Consider the following 15,049-nt stretch of genomic DNA (forward strand, 5'->3'; position numbering starts at 1 on the left):
AAACATGTATTCATTGAAACCATCCCTCCCTCCTATTTCTGGGAAGGTTTCATTTAGCCGAACTTGAAAATTACAGAGCAAGTGATTCTTAGGTCAACGAGAAACCCTGTGATTGAGCGAATGATTGGGAACTTACTAGCCCGCTCCGCCATTTCCAGGCCGAATTCTTCTCAACCTTTCTTCGGACTTACACGTTTTGTCAGTCTCTTCCTCTCTCTCGACTGAGTTCTGTACCCATATCTGCAAATGTTAATAGGAACAGTTTGATAGTCTCTGTCTTTAATTTTTGGAACACTTGCATTGGTTAGGGACTTCCATTTTGCTAATTGAAAATTTGGGTTAAGGAAGTCGTATGGTGAAGCCGCTAACACATCTTTATTGTTTAAGGAAGTGAATAGTTGGGTCTGGAAGTTAAACATCAATACATAGTTTACATGGATCAGTGTTCAGTTTCTTGCAATAATCTTGTGATGCTCTTATAATCGCTCTGGTCTTTCGGACTTGGGACAAATATGTGCTCTGTTATCTGGTCAAGTGATGATTGTATTTGCTAATGTCATCGTCATAATGAGATTTGCCTTAGCCATTTAAGCCTTAAGTTTGGTCCTCTCACTTTACAGACGATAAATTGTCTCCAACTGGCATGATTTTGTAGACTGAAACGAACATTACAGATCCCTACCTTCTTTGGAAGGCCGATAGTGAATGGTTTCTTGTTTAATAGTTGAAGGTATGGTCTTCGGTTCAAGTTTTCAGCTAGAATGCTATAAAATAGAATGCTTCTAGTTTCGTAGTCGGTATCGGGGTGAGTAAAGTCTCCTGTAGAATAGAATGCTAGGGTGTTAGGACCTTGAGACTATAGCACTTGACACCAATTGAATTTGTCTAACCTATCTCTGATACCACTTGTCACGGGGATGATTTTCACTCTAGAAACTTTCAGTCCCCACGTGGCCTAAGACCAAAATTGTCCCTGTGACACAAGGCCCGAAACTGTGGATATTAAAGAAACAGTTAATGTACTATGATATAAAAATGGATAAATAAAAATTAATGGTATGTATAAAATTTCTTGAGGAATAATTTTTATGCTATTTCGTTTTCTTTTGTACAGGGATGGTCCTGGCGCTCTTATGGTCTTAATTGTGCTCTAGCTGGGAAAGGTGTGATAGTAAAGGACAATGCTTTTCTAAATTTGAAGTCTTCTGAACTGTTCCAGAAGGGTGCAATTGTCGCAGGTAGATTCATAACTGATAAATGTTCATTTCTTGGTCTATTATTTTATTGCATTTCTATTACCTTTGTTGTTTGTAATATCTTTTCTTCCCTTTTTAGAGTTCCTATCAGGATTTCCCATTCATGTTAGGGGCAATGCTCGAGGGTTGTCGGAGATTTCCAAGCCGCAATTCACTAAACTTTTAAAGCAGGCATGCCATTTAGCTTTTGGCAATCTCTGTGTCTCTTGCTCATCAGCTGTCCGTTCTTAGGCAAGATATGTTGATAATAGACTTCTTTATTTAGTAGATTAGTTCACTAATGACCATAGCGTTAATGAAATGATAGGATTGTTTAAGTTATGCACCAAGTGCCAAAGGCCCAAAGACCTTTTCGAGGCTGGGTGCATGGTGAAAATTGAGGTATGTGAATGAAATGCTGCCCAAAAATAGGTAAAAGAAAAATGAATAGTTACACCAAGAATAGTTTTACTTATGGCGGCATTCCTATTTATAAAAAAGAAAAGAAAATAAGACGACCATTTATTTATTCTACTTAGGAGTATTATCTTAAAGTTTTAGCTTCATCAAATTTAATGTTGAACTTGCTTAGGTAGTCAAACTAATCAAATTTAATGTTGAACTTGCTTAGGTAGTAAAACTAATACCCTCATAAAATCAATAAATTAATCGCTCATGTCAACAGAACACTCAAATCTAGTCACAAAATCAAACAGCTAAAGGTGACCCAAACCTAACATTTAAACACTAAGACCCAGCTAAAATAAATCCCTACACAGCCATAAGAACCAGCACATTAAAAATAATAATAAAAATAAAAATAAATAAATAAATAAAACTCTCGAAGCCCCAAAATGCTTACACCTAGCCAAAAATCTTAAAAAATATGGCAACTCAATTGACGGGTATTTCTCTCATTTGTTCAGTTTTGATATAATTACAATTTTTAGGTTAAATTTGGCTCACCCAACTAAGTACATGTAGAAAAAGAATTTTTTTCTAGAAGCAATTAATGTAAAACAATAGGAAATTTGATATATTCTACCTAAATGAATGATGCAGATTTATATTTGCTTCTAGGTATTGATCCTAGATATTTTAACCAATAATTCCTTTGGAATTTCTAAGATAACATCATCTTGAAATTAGGAGATAGCTACACAATTATTCCAATTCACATCCTGAAATTAATTGAAAAGAATCTTCAAAGGGAGAAGAAAGTCAAAATAAGGTAGGGTTTTTATCAGGGATGGACTTTGAGGTGATTTTAGAAACATGGGGGCGTTTCAAAATGGCTTTTCAATGTTGGTAAGGTTCTATATTCATTTCTAGGATGGTTAGGATTGTTTCCTGGAGTGGTTTTGGGTTTTATAAGGGTTCTTGTGTTAAAGGTTACTTCCAGACTTTCTTCCGTTTGTCTTTGATCTTGATGACTTATATTGGGTTCCTCTTTTTAGATTTTTGTTAAATTACCGTTTGTTCATTTAAGGCATTTTTTTGTAGGAGGGCCTCTATGGTAAGGAAGGATGCCCTTAGAGGGTCGGCTTTCAACTTTGTTCTTCTGTTGCTGCTTTGGGGTTTCTTTCTGTATTTTGGTTGGAGGGTTGAATCTTCTTTCTAATCATTAGTTGAATACAATTAAGAGCCTGTGGTTATTTTTGTTCTTTAATTTCAGTTTGGGTTTTAGGGCCAGTAAATCTTGCTTTGAAGGTAAAGATGATCTTGGTATCTCCCAGTTTTTACAAGGATGCAAGAATTCTTTGGAACGTTATTTCTTCTGGGGGTTGATTCAGATGGAGCCCTTCGACCTTTTTTTTTAAGACAGTTCTGCTTATTGGAAGATAAATCTGTCTTCCAGTGGTCTTTTGACTGTCAGAATCTCTGCTATTTTTAGAATTTGTTAGGTGAGTGCTTGGTTGTTCTCTTTTAGTTTCCTTTTATGGCGTTTAAGGAACGTTTCTTTTACTGCAAAAGGGAGTTTTCTTTTTCTTGATTTCTAGATGTACTTTTACTTGTAAATCACTCTGTGTCATTATTTCATTTGTGTTGCATCGGGATGTAAATGACAAGTCTACAACTATGACTTGACATGAGAATGGTGTTTTCCTTTAATTGGTTAAACTGCTGCATGTTATTTGGATTCTTTAATTAGTCTTTTCAGCGAACGATGCCAAATTATTCTTCTCAATCTTAATTTCATTTTCATCTCATTGCGCTGAAGTCCATGGTTGGCGAATTTTCATTTTCATCTCACTGTCAACGTTTATACCTCTCATTCAATTTTGATTTTATTTGTTTGTGTTAGGTCACAAGTCACATTTCGTCCATCTCAAATATTTATGTTCATGATGGCGCAATTGGTTCAACATCAAAATGTGATGTGAAAATTCGTATAATAAGTGATGGTCCTTCTTCTGTGTTGGCATTTTCAAATATTATATGGGAGACTCCAGCCCGGGCAATTTCTCGTGATTCTTGTTCTTTGACAGTTTATGCTGCTGAATTTATAAGGTATTTCCTCTATTATACATGTCTTTCGGTTTTACACAAAGTTATTATTATATGGCTACTGGATGTGCCCTGTTTTTCCCTTTCCCTTTTGATAAGAAGCAATTTATTGAAACATGGGAATGTGTATAAGAGGAGATTAAAGAAAATAATATATCCTCATCCTCCAAGAAGTTAAATAACAAAAATTCTCTTTATTTTGGTATTTATGAATGAAAAGGAATAATTGCGAAAGTGAAATTCCATCTAAGGCCAAGAAATTGATCGATTCTAGGACGGATTAGGTATTTTTTCTCTGAGCATTTGATATTCTCTGACATCTTCTAAGTCCCTAACTCATAGATAAGAATGTGTTGCATCATTTTTTTTATAAGAAACAATAAACCTTAAAGAATAACAAAATTACAAAATTATAGTAGTTAAGAATGTACCCAACAAACAAAGAACACCAAAACTATATGACAAACTAACTAATGAATAACAAATAATTGACTTATAAATTACAAAATTATCCTTTTTATACCATAAGGTTGATACTTTTTATACTAAATCAGTTGATACTTTTTTATACCATAAAGTATGAATCAAGCACCCAAATTACAAATCTGGAATTAAACAGCATGCTAATAGGCAACTTAATTTCTACGATAAAGAATACATCAGGGATTTAAATGAGCCATATATTGGTAGGTATTTAGGGTTTGGGTTGATGGTGCTTTCCAAGCTGTAATTGCTTCACTCCTTCTGTAATATATTAAATTTATCTTTTTCTCTATACTTTTTAACATTTGCATGTTGGCATATCCATATGATGTTTGCACATCTGTGCCTTTTAGATTATAATGTTGCCTGTCACTGTCAGTGTCTTTGTTTGTTTGAGAGAAAGGATCAAGTTCAAAAAAAGAGAGGGAGAGAAAGTATGAAGAGCATGCACTCATTGAATTTCTCTTTCGCCACGTAGCCCGGGGGTGGGAAATACAATTGGTCTTGGAACTGGAGGAGATAATGGATTCATCGCTGCTGATATTGAGCGTTCAATGCTGATACTATGCGGAAAGGCTTTCTCAGATACAAATGGAACTAAAGAAACACTTGTTGCTTTATCTGAACCTGTGATATTTGCACGTGGAGGACTTCCTCTTCCTGCAAGGTGATGTACACTTTTTGTGCCGTTTCTCTCCCCGCCCCGCAACCCCTAATTTCAGAATATATACATGCACTCAAATTGACGACCCATTGTTTATCAAGCCTTTATGTTTTCAATTTTTACTTGTGTGCTATATTCTTTCTCATAGTGATTGTAAATTTCAGGCTTCTAGTTTCTGGTGATTCTGTTATTTTGTTGTTTGCACCTGAAGACGTTATTCAGAACTGTGCTGCTTTTCTGGTATCTGGAGATGCTGGTGTCATTCTTTCCTCCGAAGGTGTCATGCCATATTTTCGAATGGAGAATACTAATGTCCCAAATCTCTTTAAATTGCCTTCTGCTATTGTTCTTGTAACTTCTGATGGGTAAGTCTATTTGAAAATTTCTCTTTCGTTTCATTTGAAAATTGTACTGCACCACAATAATTTTTTACTTGTGATGATTGAGAACCGTGCATGTATATTTTTTTTACTAAATATACCATTTGGCACCAAGTATACTCCATTTTTTATGAGGTTATTTGATGGAACTTGGAAGAATGATCATTCTCTTATGCCAAACCGAGCTAGCTCAAGTGGTTAAGACACCTATCTCTAACCAAAAGGTCATGAGTTCGAACCCCCACCCCCATTGTTGTACTCAAAATAAAGATCAATCTCTTATGAAAGAGTTTGAGATAAAATAGAATTTCTTGATAAGAGAGGCAAGGGTGTGAGATAGAACCCAAACAAGAAATATATTGAAATATAACAAGATATAAGAACTATAATAACTACCAAGAGAGTTTTAGGCATCGACAATAACTACCAAGTGTTCGAGGTACTTGGACCCTCCCTTCTCTTGAGTATTCTAACTCAAGCCAAAACTATACTCACTAATTGGATACCTTCATTCTTACACCCTCACTCTATTTATAATACTATCTCTAACAACTTACCTATCAATTACTAAGGTACCCTCAACACCCTAATAATATCTCTAATTACCCTTACGGCCATTCCTATCGGTGTGCCTCTTTCTTTTGATACTGAATGCGTTTCAAGTCAGTATGAAGGCAAATGATTTTTTTAACAACATGTGGGGGCAGGGGATCGAACTCACAACCTCTTAGTTGGAGACATATGTCAATTATCGCTGAGTGCTTGCTTTGGCCAGTATGAAGGCAAAGTTGTTCAAAGAAAATTTACTTTTTAGTTTTGTTACTTAAGCTATATAAATTTATCTGTGCGTAAAGATTAAAAAACAATGCTGCTGTTTCCTGTTACCAGCTCCAGAACTATTCCTTCTGCTTCAAAGCTCTCTCCTGGTCAGGCTGCATATCACTTTTTGGCTGGGTATCAGGATGGTAAATTTGTGCCTGCATTCCACAAAGGCCCTTCATCCATTGACCCATTGGAACTGGCAAAGGCTTTACTGTACATGGTAAAACTTGAAAGCATGTGTTCAAATAAATCAATGATTTCTAGATGCTCAATTTTGCCTACTAGTATATCTGCCTACTTTACTATGGTGCAGTTAAAAGAGCAGCACATCCCATCCTTTCTAGTTAATGCCAAAGGAACAGAAAGTCCAAGCGGTATGGGAAAAATTTCTCTCTTTTTTCTTTTCACCCTGAACAAACTGGTTAAGTGATGCAACGAAATTATTCACTTGTTAACTGCTGCTGCTGGGAGTGTGTGAAAATTGTTCACTTCCCATCTTTTTTCTTCAAAAGTTAATGAAAAAAACTTCATGCTTGAAGCAGGAAAGGATCTTGTCACTTTAGTGGAGTCAACTCTGTCCATGGACATCCCACCCTTTCAAGCTAGAGGTAGCTCACTGATCTCTTACTTCGTAAACATTTATAAAGATGACGTTGCCTCGTCTTCATCGTTGCTGAAGTTGCATCGTTTTATACTTTCAGGAGGTGGACTTAAGAGAAGGTACGAAAGCTTTCTAAGCAGAAAATATGAACAACTGCTTGAGGATTTTTCATTCTGAAGGTGACCATCGTAATCCTTTCATGTAGTTTTAGTGTTGACATGCTTGTGTATACATGAAGATGAACAAAATTTTCAGTTATGAACTATAACTATTGTGGCTTGTTCTACTTTTTCTTTTCTTTATTTCCAATTTGTGGACCACCTTTTTTCTATGGTTAGTGATTTAGACTTCAGATAGGAATAGGATGACTGTTTTTCCTTCTCTAAGATTAAAGAAAGAGAAAGTTGAGAACACATGGGATGTCTCTCAGAGAAAATGATGTGGAAGAAATTAATTAAATCATTGATTTAATATCAAATTTGTTCTCTTTAAATGTTCATGTTATAAATTGCTGCATAATAATTTTATTCAGTAGCGGATCCAAAACTGTATGTCAGCAGTACAAATTTGGATAAAGATAGTTTTTAACATATTGATATATATTGATATTAATCTATATGTTTTGATATTTATTTGTTCAATAAGAAGTATGATAAAATTTTCTATAGAAGAAACTTGTAATAATAAGTATAAATAAATAAATAAATAAATAAAAAAGAGAGAGATCCTCTTGTACGAATTGTAATGCTTTTTATGATTAACTTTTAAAAAATATCTTTATTCGTTTAAATTGAGATTTGATATCTAGGAAAGGATTAAATTTAAACAATAATTATGATATTTTATATTTATTATTATTCTTTTCAATGCTATTTATTATTATTTCTTATCTGTAGATACTTTATGGATATAATTACTTTACGGATATAATTCTTTAAAGGAAATATAGCTTAGAATGTAAATTTACAATAATTATAAATTATATTCTTTTAGATGAATAAAAACAATATATATATATATATATATATTTTATAATTTACATATTTAGATATAAAAAATGTTAACCATTTTTTTATATACTTCTTTCATCATGGTGGCCACCTATTTAGGATTTAATATTCTACGAATTATCCTGTCAACCAAATGTAACAGGATCAGGCGGTTAGTCCGTTATTAGTTGAGGTGCGCGGAAGTTGGCTCGGACACAAGGCTATCAAAAAAAAAATCACGTCTTCTTTGAACTTGGTAAAGAGATGTGACAAACCAATATCTAAAAGACATTAGATAAGAGAATTGTTAGCATTTAATAACCGCAAATACATTTCAAGATATTTAATCAATAAATACGACTAAATTAAAACGAACTACAACCCCTACTAATTAAAATGGTATTAACCAATTTAGAAGGAAAAAAAGTAACAAACACAATTATAAGAGAACAGAAAGAAGTTGCATTGAAATAAAGTCATCTTCTTTAAACACAACAATATGTAGGGATGACCATTCAAATAGAGAGATATATGCTTTAACAATTATGCTCAAGTTGTTGAAATGAAGTCATCTAAACACACAAGAAGTTGTGAATATTCAAATAGAAGAGAGATGGTTAGATATATCTATCACATTTTCTAAATTAAACCACCAAAAAAGAGGTAGCAAAGTTATTGAAAATGCATCATTTAAAAAGTATAAAAATGAAAGTTGGAAAAGTATACCGAGGATTTTACAAGTGGATCTCGATGGAAATGTCAATGCATCAGAAAATATCGATGTCAAATAAACTTTTCACCCTTTTTAGTTAAGTAAAGAATTATTAATATTAATATTATGTTCATACTACAAGTTTTTTTTTCTTTTTTTGAGATACTATGAAAAAATGTCTATTCACTCCTCATGTTGATGTCGAACCTATAAACGATGACATGTCAACAAAAATTTAACCCCTTGGTGTACAAGATTCAAATGCTTCAAAAAAAAGGTACGGTTGAAGGTAGACATCCAATTGAACATGTGGTAGATTTGTTGAGAGCTCTATGAGCTATAAAGCGAACTTAAAGGTTGTGAGTTCGATCCTCCACCCTACATTTTAGTGCATTTTATGATCCAGTGAAACCATTACCCTCTTTTTTTTTTTTTTTTCTATAATAATTGGGCCGCTTAGTTATTATTATGATTATGATATTACAACTTGCAGCCGCCATTGCAAGCTGGAGTGTTATGGACCAAATTTGTAATTGATGGATTGATTTCATTGTGCCGTAGTCATTTAACAATGTTAGTTAAATGATGACATAATATCATTATTAGGTTAAAATTTATTGATCTACGTGAGAGATAAATGATGGAAGGATAAAATAAAGTGACAGGTGTAATAAATCATCCTCTTGAACCAATTAAATTCTTTTTCTTTTATGTGACTCTATCTTATTTTAGTCATCTACTTACTTTACTTGTTTGACCGTTACGTTATGCTAAATATCAACTAATATCTATCTAATAAACGTGTCGTGTCATCATTTAAATTGGACAATATAAATGGTTTAAAATTACAATAATATAATTAAAAAAATTAAAATATTAAATATTAAATAGATACCACCATCAAATCTTCTGATCATAATGCTCTTGAAATTTAGGCTCAAATTATCACAATAGACATTGGGGAAGTTAGAAAATAGGCATTCTCAATTTAGTTATAAAACTTTATTGTTTTAGAAACATTTATTTGAGTTTTGTACTATTAGAGAAAATAAGAGTATAATGTTAAATTGCAAAAGAGTTGTTTAATAAATCTCTAAACTTTGAAAAAATTATCCGATAGATCATTGAACTTTTAATTTTGTATTTAATAGATATTTGAACTTCCAATTTTATATCTAGCAGATCCTTAGCTTATGAAAAACAGTACTTTTAAAAAGTTGAGGAACCTATTAAATACAAAATTTAAAGTTTAGAGACTTTATTAACTCTTTTTAATGTTTTTTAGTTCATAACTTTTTTTTTTTAACGTTTAGTAAACTATTAGATATAAAATTGAAAATTAAGGGATCCTATCATAAATTTTATAAGGCGTAAGAATTTACACCATTCTCAAAATTTAAAGATCAGATTTGTAATTTAACTCGAAAGGTAATGGTTGAAATATGGTATATAATACATTACCAAAAAGTTGACTTTGGTGCAGCTATATTGATGACATAGTTATCATAAGTATATCATTTATTAATATTAATTCTTATTTATGGCTTTTAAAATAAAAGAATAGAGTAGTGATTGGATTTATGGTAAAATAGGTACTTTTAAAACAAGTAGCTGGAAAAAAGCCCTTATTAGAATATGTATATTTTAATAATGAAAGTTGTAAAGTTTTTTATATATTTTTTTTCCTAAAGCTAGGCGTTAGTCTATTTACTTTATAATTAAATAATATTATGGTACGCGTACTATACATAAGATAGTCAGCATGAATATAGTCAAACTTCAAAATATGATTTACATTTTTATAGACCCAAGTTTGAATCATCCACTTCTTCTCAAAAAGAAAAATCATATTTTTTTTTATTAAAAAAGTCATAATTGAGACACATTGATAAAGGAAATATGAACCAACATATACCTGCTATGCAATTCTACCCTTCTTTTCTTCCTATGATAAGAAATTCGAAAGGTAAATGGCACAAACCACTGGTCTATCGGGATTGTTAAAATTGCACCTACAAGCTTTTAATTATAAAAAGATGAAATTATTAGTTTGGTCATTGAATTTTTAGAGTTGTGTCTATTTAGTCTATGTACTTTTAAAGTTTCTAATAAGTTTCTGAACGTAATTCTTAAATAATACAGTTATTCTATCGTGAAATCATTAAGCCAATGAAGTTGTAGTTGTTAATCTTAGCATAGCTTAACTGGTTAAACCACTTATCTTTGATCACCAAATGATCGTGAGTTCGAATCTTACATACCTTGTACTAGAGAAAAAGCTAAAAAGTTATGGACCATATTAAACATAAAATTGAAAGTTTATGCACTTATTCAAAACTTATAAAATATTTTTTGAAATATTTAGATCAGATATACAATTTTAAAAATTTAGAGACGTATTAGAAAAACTATTTAAAATACAATGACTAAATAGATACGAATTTGGACAAAAAAAATTTAACCAAGTAAATATTAGACCCTTATACTAACGTAAGTGAAAAATGAGGTCTTACCTCCTTTTCCTTAATTAAAATTTTAGTTTAATAAAAACTACAATAAAAGTCTAAGTTTCTCTCCCTACTAAACTCTTCTCTCTCTCAACCAAATGAAACAAAAAGATCTTTTTCTCTCATCCCTCAAACGTATCTATTTAAACGTTAAAAGATTAAACTTGTAATTTAACTATGTAAATATTAAATCTGAAACCTGCGTAGTTGAAGAATTATGTCTAAAAGTTTAAAGATTAAACTTGTAATTTAACCACGTAAATATTAAATATGAAATTTGCATACTTGAAAAATTATGTCTATTTACACCTTCGCCCTAACTAAAATTTTAGTGGGATAAAAACTACAATATTTTTCAAAAAAAAAAAAAAAAGTCTAATTTTTCTCTTTGTAACACATTTATCTCTTCCGAAAAAAACACCTTTTAATATAAAACTTATGAACTCACAACTTACCCCTAATATTACAAATTAAACCATCAATTTAATTTTTTTTTCCAATTTTGAAACTAGAACTAATAATAAAACATTATGAACTCATAATTTACCACGTAATATACCAATTAAACTGTCAATTTAATTTTTTTTTTTTCAATTTTGAAATTAGAACTAATAAAAAACGTCATAGATGCTATTAGGTTCCTTTAAAAGTCGTAGGATCGAAACCCGCACTCATATTTAAATTATGAACTAATTGAAAGTAACAGTCTAATGTGTTGGATGAATACATGAACATATCCCATCATGTCTTCTTTTTCATTTGCCCTTTTCTTCTCTATTTATTACACACACACACTGTGTTGCAAGCTTTCACACCAAATCAACAATGGTTGTGAGAGCCATCCACTTGGCCAGCTGCACATCCCATCCCCACACATTCAAAACCACATATTAGCTTTAGAGAACGATCGGTTGAGAATTATTACGACTCTTATCGAGTCCGGAGTTGAAATGTTGAGTTATTTAGGGTCTGTTTGGTTGGAAATTTGGATTCGTTTTTTGTTTTAAAATTCACCACTGAATCAAATGGATTCAGCGGATACGTGTTTGGCATGATTGGAAAATTCGTTTTTTAAATTGTTTTCGGATTCTATGTTATCCAAACAGTAGAAATTCTGAAAAAGATCTTTTTATGTTTTTAGTGTTTTCAGATTCAAAATTTGAAATTTTTAAGATCCAGAATTAGAAACTTTGATAAATATATTACTTCATATTATAAATTCGTTTTATGTTTGTTAAAATTAAAACTTATAAAATATAATGTATTTTAAATTATATAACCATGTAAAATAATAATTATACAAAATTCATAAAAATGTTAATTAATTAATTAATATAACTTTAGATTAAACTAAATATAAATATATTACTAAATGTACATTAAACAATTTTTTAAACTAAGATTCAATTATCAAATCTACTACTAAATACATATCTGAAAAACAAACAATAGAAGTCTAGTTTTCATTGAATCCCTAGTTTTCAAATTTATGTTTTCTGATTACCAACCAAACGCACCCTTAAAAAGTTGGATTTATGTAACTTCTATTTGGTTGATAAATTTTTGTAAATGATTAACTGTAAAAATTAGGACGTAATAGTAAAAAAAGTGAGTCCGGATGTACATAACCTATCAAAAGTTTGGATATATGTAACTTAAACTATAGGATGATGTGTTACAATTACACCTTAAAATTTTCAATTTGATGGATCACACCCTCTTAAACTAATAAATTTGTCTAAATCAAATTTATCCCATTTTAGTTTTCAAATCGCAAGTGATTGCAACTTACTATACTTAGAAAGGTGTGATTATAACAACTCTTATAATAATTGACGTATGGTTTTGCAAATTTTGAAAAGTAGAAAATATTTAGGGAAAATTTAGAAAAAAAAATTGCAATGAATAGGGAGGTGGAATATAGCTGGCAAAAGGAAACTCCACTGTCAGTCAAAGCAAAACAGTGAAGCAACTTCCCAACCCTACTTGTCGGTCCTAAACCCTTCCTCTTGCCGGCTGGCTCCACCTTCATTATTTCAAATCTCAAATAAATTTTTTACTTCTGAAATTTTAACCCAATATCTTTAATGGGTTTAATACTATTTTTATCCATCTATTTTCGACTTTGATTCATTCATTTTGTTCTATGGGCTCTCAAAATATTCACTCTTTTAAAAAATGATCATTTTGATATCTTGATTTTCATTTTTATCTCATTTATTTCTATCATAGTTTTAGCACGACACTCCACTTACTAAATTTCTTGAGATGTAGTCGTTTTGTATTAAATGGTTTTCATTGGGTATAAAATTTGTGTTAAAATGTTGCAAAGAGGTACTAAATAACGTTCTAAAGGTATAGGGACTAAAACAGACATTTTGAAGTATAAAGAACAAAATAAACAAAAGTTGAAAATACATGGATCGAAATAAAGACTTTGAAAGTGCAGAGACCAAAATGAACTAAAGCAAAAAAATACATACACCTAAATAGTATTTGAAGTTTTTAAATTTTAATTATATAATAAAACCACAAGTTTGGATGAGTTGTGCAATCAATATCATTCATTAGTTAAGGTTTTTCTCTTAGTACAGCAACATACGAGAGTAGAGGTTCGAACAAACGACCTTTTAGTCAGACATACCTGCTCTATTAGTTAAGTTTATTATTTTGTTAGATAATTAATGATAAAAATTATATATATATATATATATATATATATATATATATATATTTGTGGACTATATTTTAACCTAAGTTTTCATTTGATCGAGGTGTTTTCACAATCTTATCACCCTTATTCTCTTATTAAAGTTTAGCAAAGACATCACTCCAAGTGTTTCAAGGCAAAAAATTCTATCATCCCTTAATATTATTTTACGAAATCATTTTACTAAATCTTAAATCTTTTTGAAAAATCGACACCTATTTTACCATAAATAAAGTACAAAGACCAAAATAGAATATTTGAAAGTTTTGATACTAAGATTAAATAAGCATAAAAGTTTATGAACTATAATAAAATTTAAATCTAAGAGATCCATCTAACAATTTTTTGCATCAAAATCTCAAATATTATTTTTCTTTACACACCCTTGAAAACGTTAAAATTTTCAAAACTCACATGTCATATTCAAATATTTGCGAACTTGGAAAATTAGGTCAAAGGGAAGAAAAAAAATACTAAAAAGAAATAAAGAAGTTGACAAAAGTTTTGTCCATCAGTCAACAAAACAACATCACTTTTTTCTTTCTTTATTTTAAATTGGCTTATCCTGTTTGTTTTGTTTAATGTTCATTTTGTGGTTTACGAACAAGAGAGAGTCCAACAATATTGTTGTTCCAAATTCATGGATATGATAGATCCAAACAAAAACAACTATATATTTTTCAATTTTCTTTTTAATGATCAATTCCCCAAAGTATATATGTATATGGCCCATGGCTGTAGTTAATATATATATTAATGTCATCGTTATTTAAAACTAATGTAGCAATTTGTGGTTCTGTTTATCATATTTTGTTAACTCGTTTGTGCTTAATACTAAGATGAGTGTTGACCAACAAATACTTAATTATTGTTCTTGATAATATATCTGTGTTTCTAATAAATAATATAGAAGAGATCAAGATAGAGAGATATTATATTTCTAAAAAAGAATTGTAAAAAAATAGTTGTTTTGAGAATATTTGTAATGAAAATGATAATTTTAAACTATTTGAAAATATTTTGAAAAAAAATACCACTTCTCCTTAAAAAAAAAAACAATATTTCTATAAATATTATTAAAACCAAAAATTAACTGGTCGTCTAGCTTAGATAGCTTAGAGACAGCCTACCCTGAATGCAAATAGATTTAGTGAATATTGTTTAACATATTTATTTTTTAAAACTATTTTTATATTTTTTAATATTTTCATATTATAAATTTAAAATTTTAAAATGTAAAATTATAAAAACTTTCGTGAAGGTATTGTTTCATATATTTGTAAATTCATTTAGTTCTTGTTAGATTCTTTTTAATACAACATGTGGGCGAATGATTCGAACTCACAACTTTCATCTAACATAAGTGTCTTAACTCGATGAACTATACTTAGGTTAACATGTAAAACATAATATATTAAAACTTTGTGATATTATAAAA

The 15,049-nt window shown here is 30.5% G+C and overlaps 1 protein-coding gene across 3 annotated transcripts; it reads left to right on the forward strand.

The window, feature by feature from the left end:
- LOC111017263 (uncharacterized) lies at positions 1–7,104 on the forward strand. Of its 3 annotated transcripts, XM_022292968.2 has the most exons (10): positions 1–198; positions 1,115–1,238; positions 1,336–1,427; positions 3,541–3,746; positions 4,705–4,893; positions 5,055–5,255; positions 6,159–6,312; positions 6,406–6,466; positions 6,635–6,700; positions 6,794–7,104. In XM_022292968.2, exons 1-10 carry the CDS (start codon positions 121–123, stop codon positions 6,868–6,870), a joined length of 1,248 nt encoding a protein of 415 aa, XP_022148660.1. In that variant the 5' UTR covers positions 1–120; the 3' UTR covers positions 6,871–7,104. The 3 variants fall into 3 exon arrangements, with proteins under 3 accessions (XP_022148660.1, XP_022148661.1, XP_087977363.1); XM_088121237.1 differs by lacking the exons at positions 1–198; positions 1,115–1,238; positions 1,336–1,427 and adding exons at positions 2,458–2,543; positions 2,739–2,751; XM_022292969.2 differs by lacking the exons at positions 1–198; positions 1,115–1,238; positions 1,336–1,427 and adding an exon at positions 1,454–2,543.
- Positions 7,105–15,049: the final 7,945 nt, after the last annotated feature.

Source organism: Momordica charantia, assembly GCF_013281855.1.
Source record: "Momordica charantia cultivar OHB3-1 chromosome 2 unlocalized genomic scaffold, Mcharantia_2.0 BLBB01000002.1, whole genome shotgun sequence".
In the NCBI taxonomy this organism is placed as follows: Eukaryota; Viridiplantae; Streptophyta; class Magnoliopsida; order Cucurbitales; family Cucurbitaceae; genus Momordica; species Momordica charantia.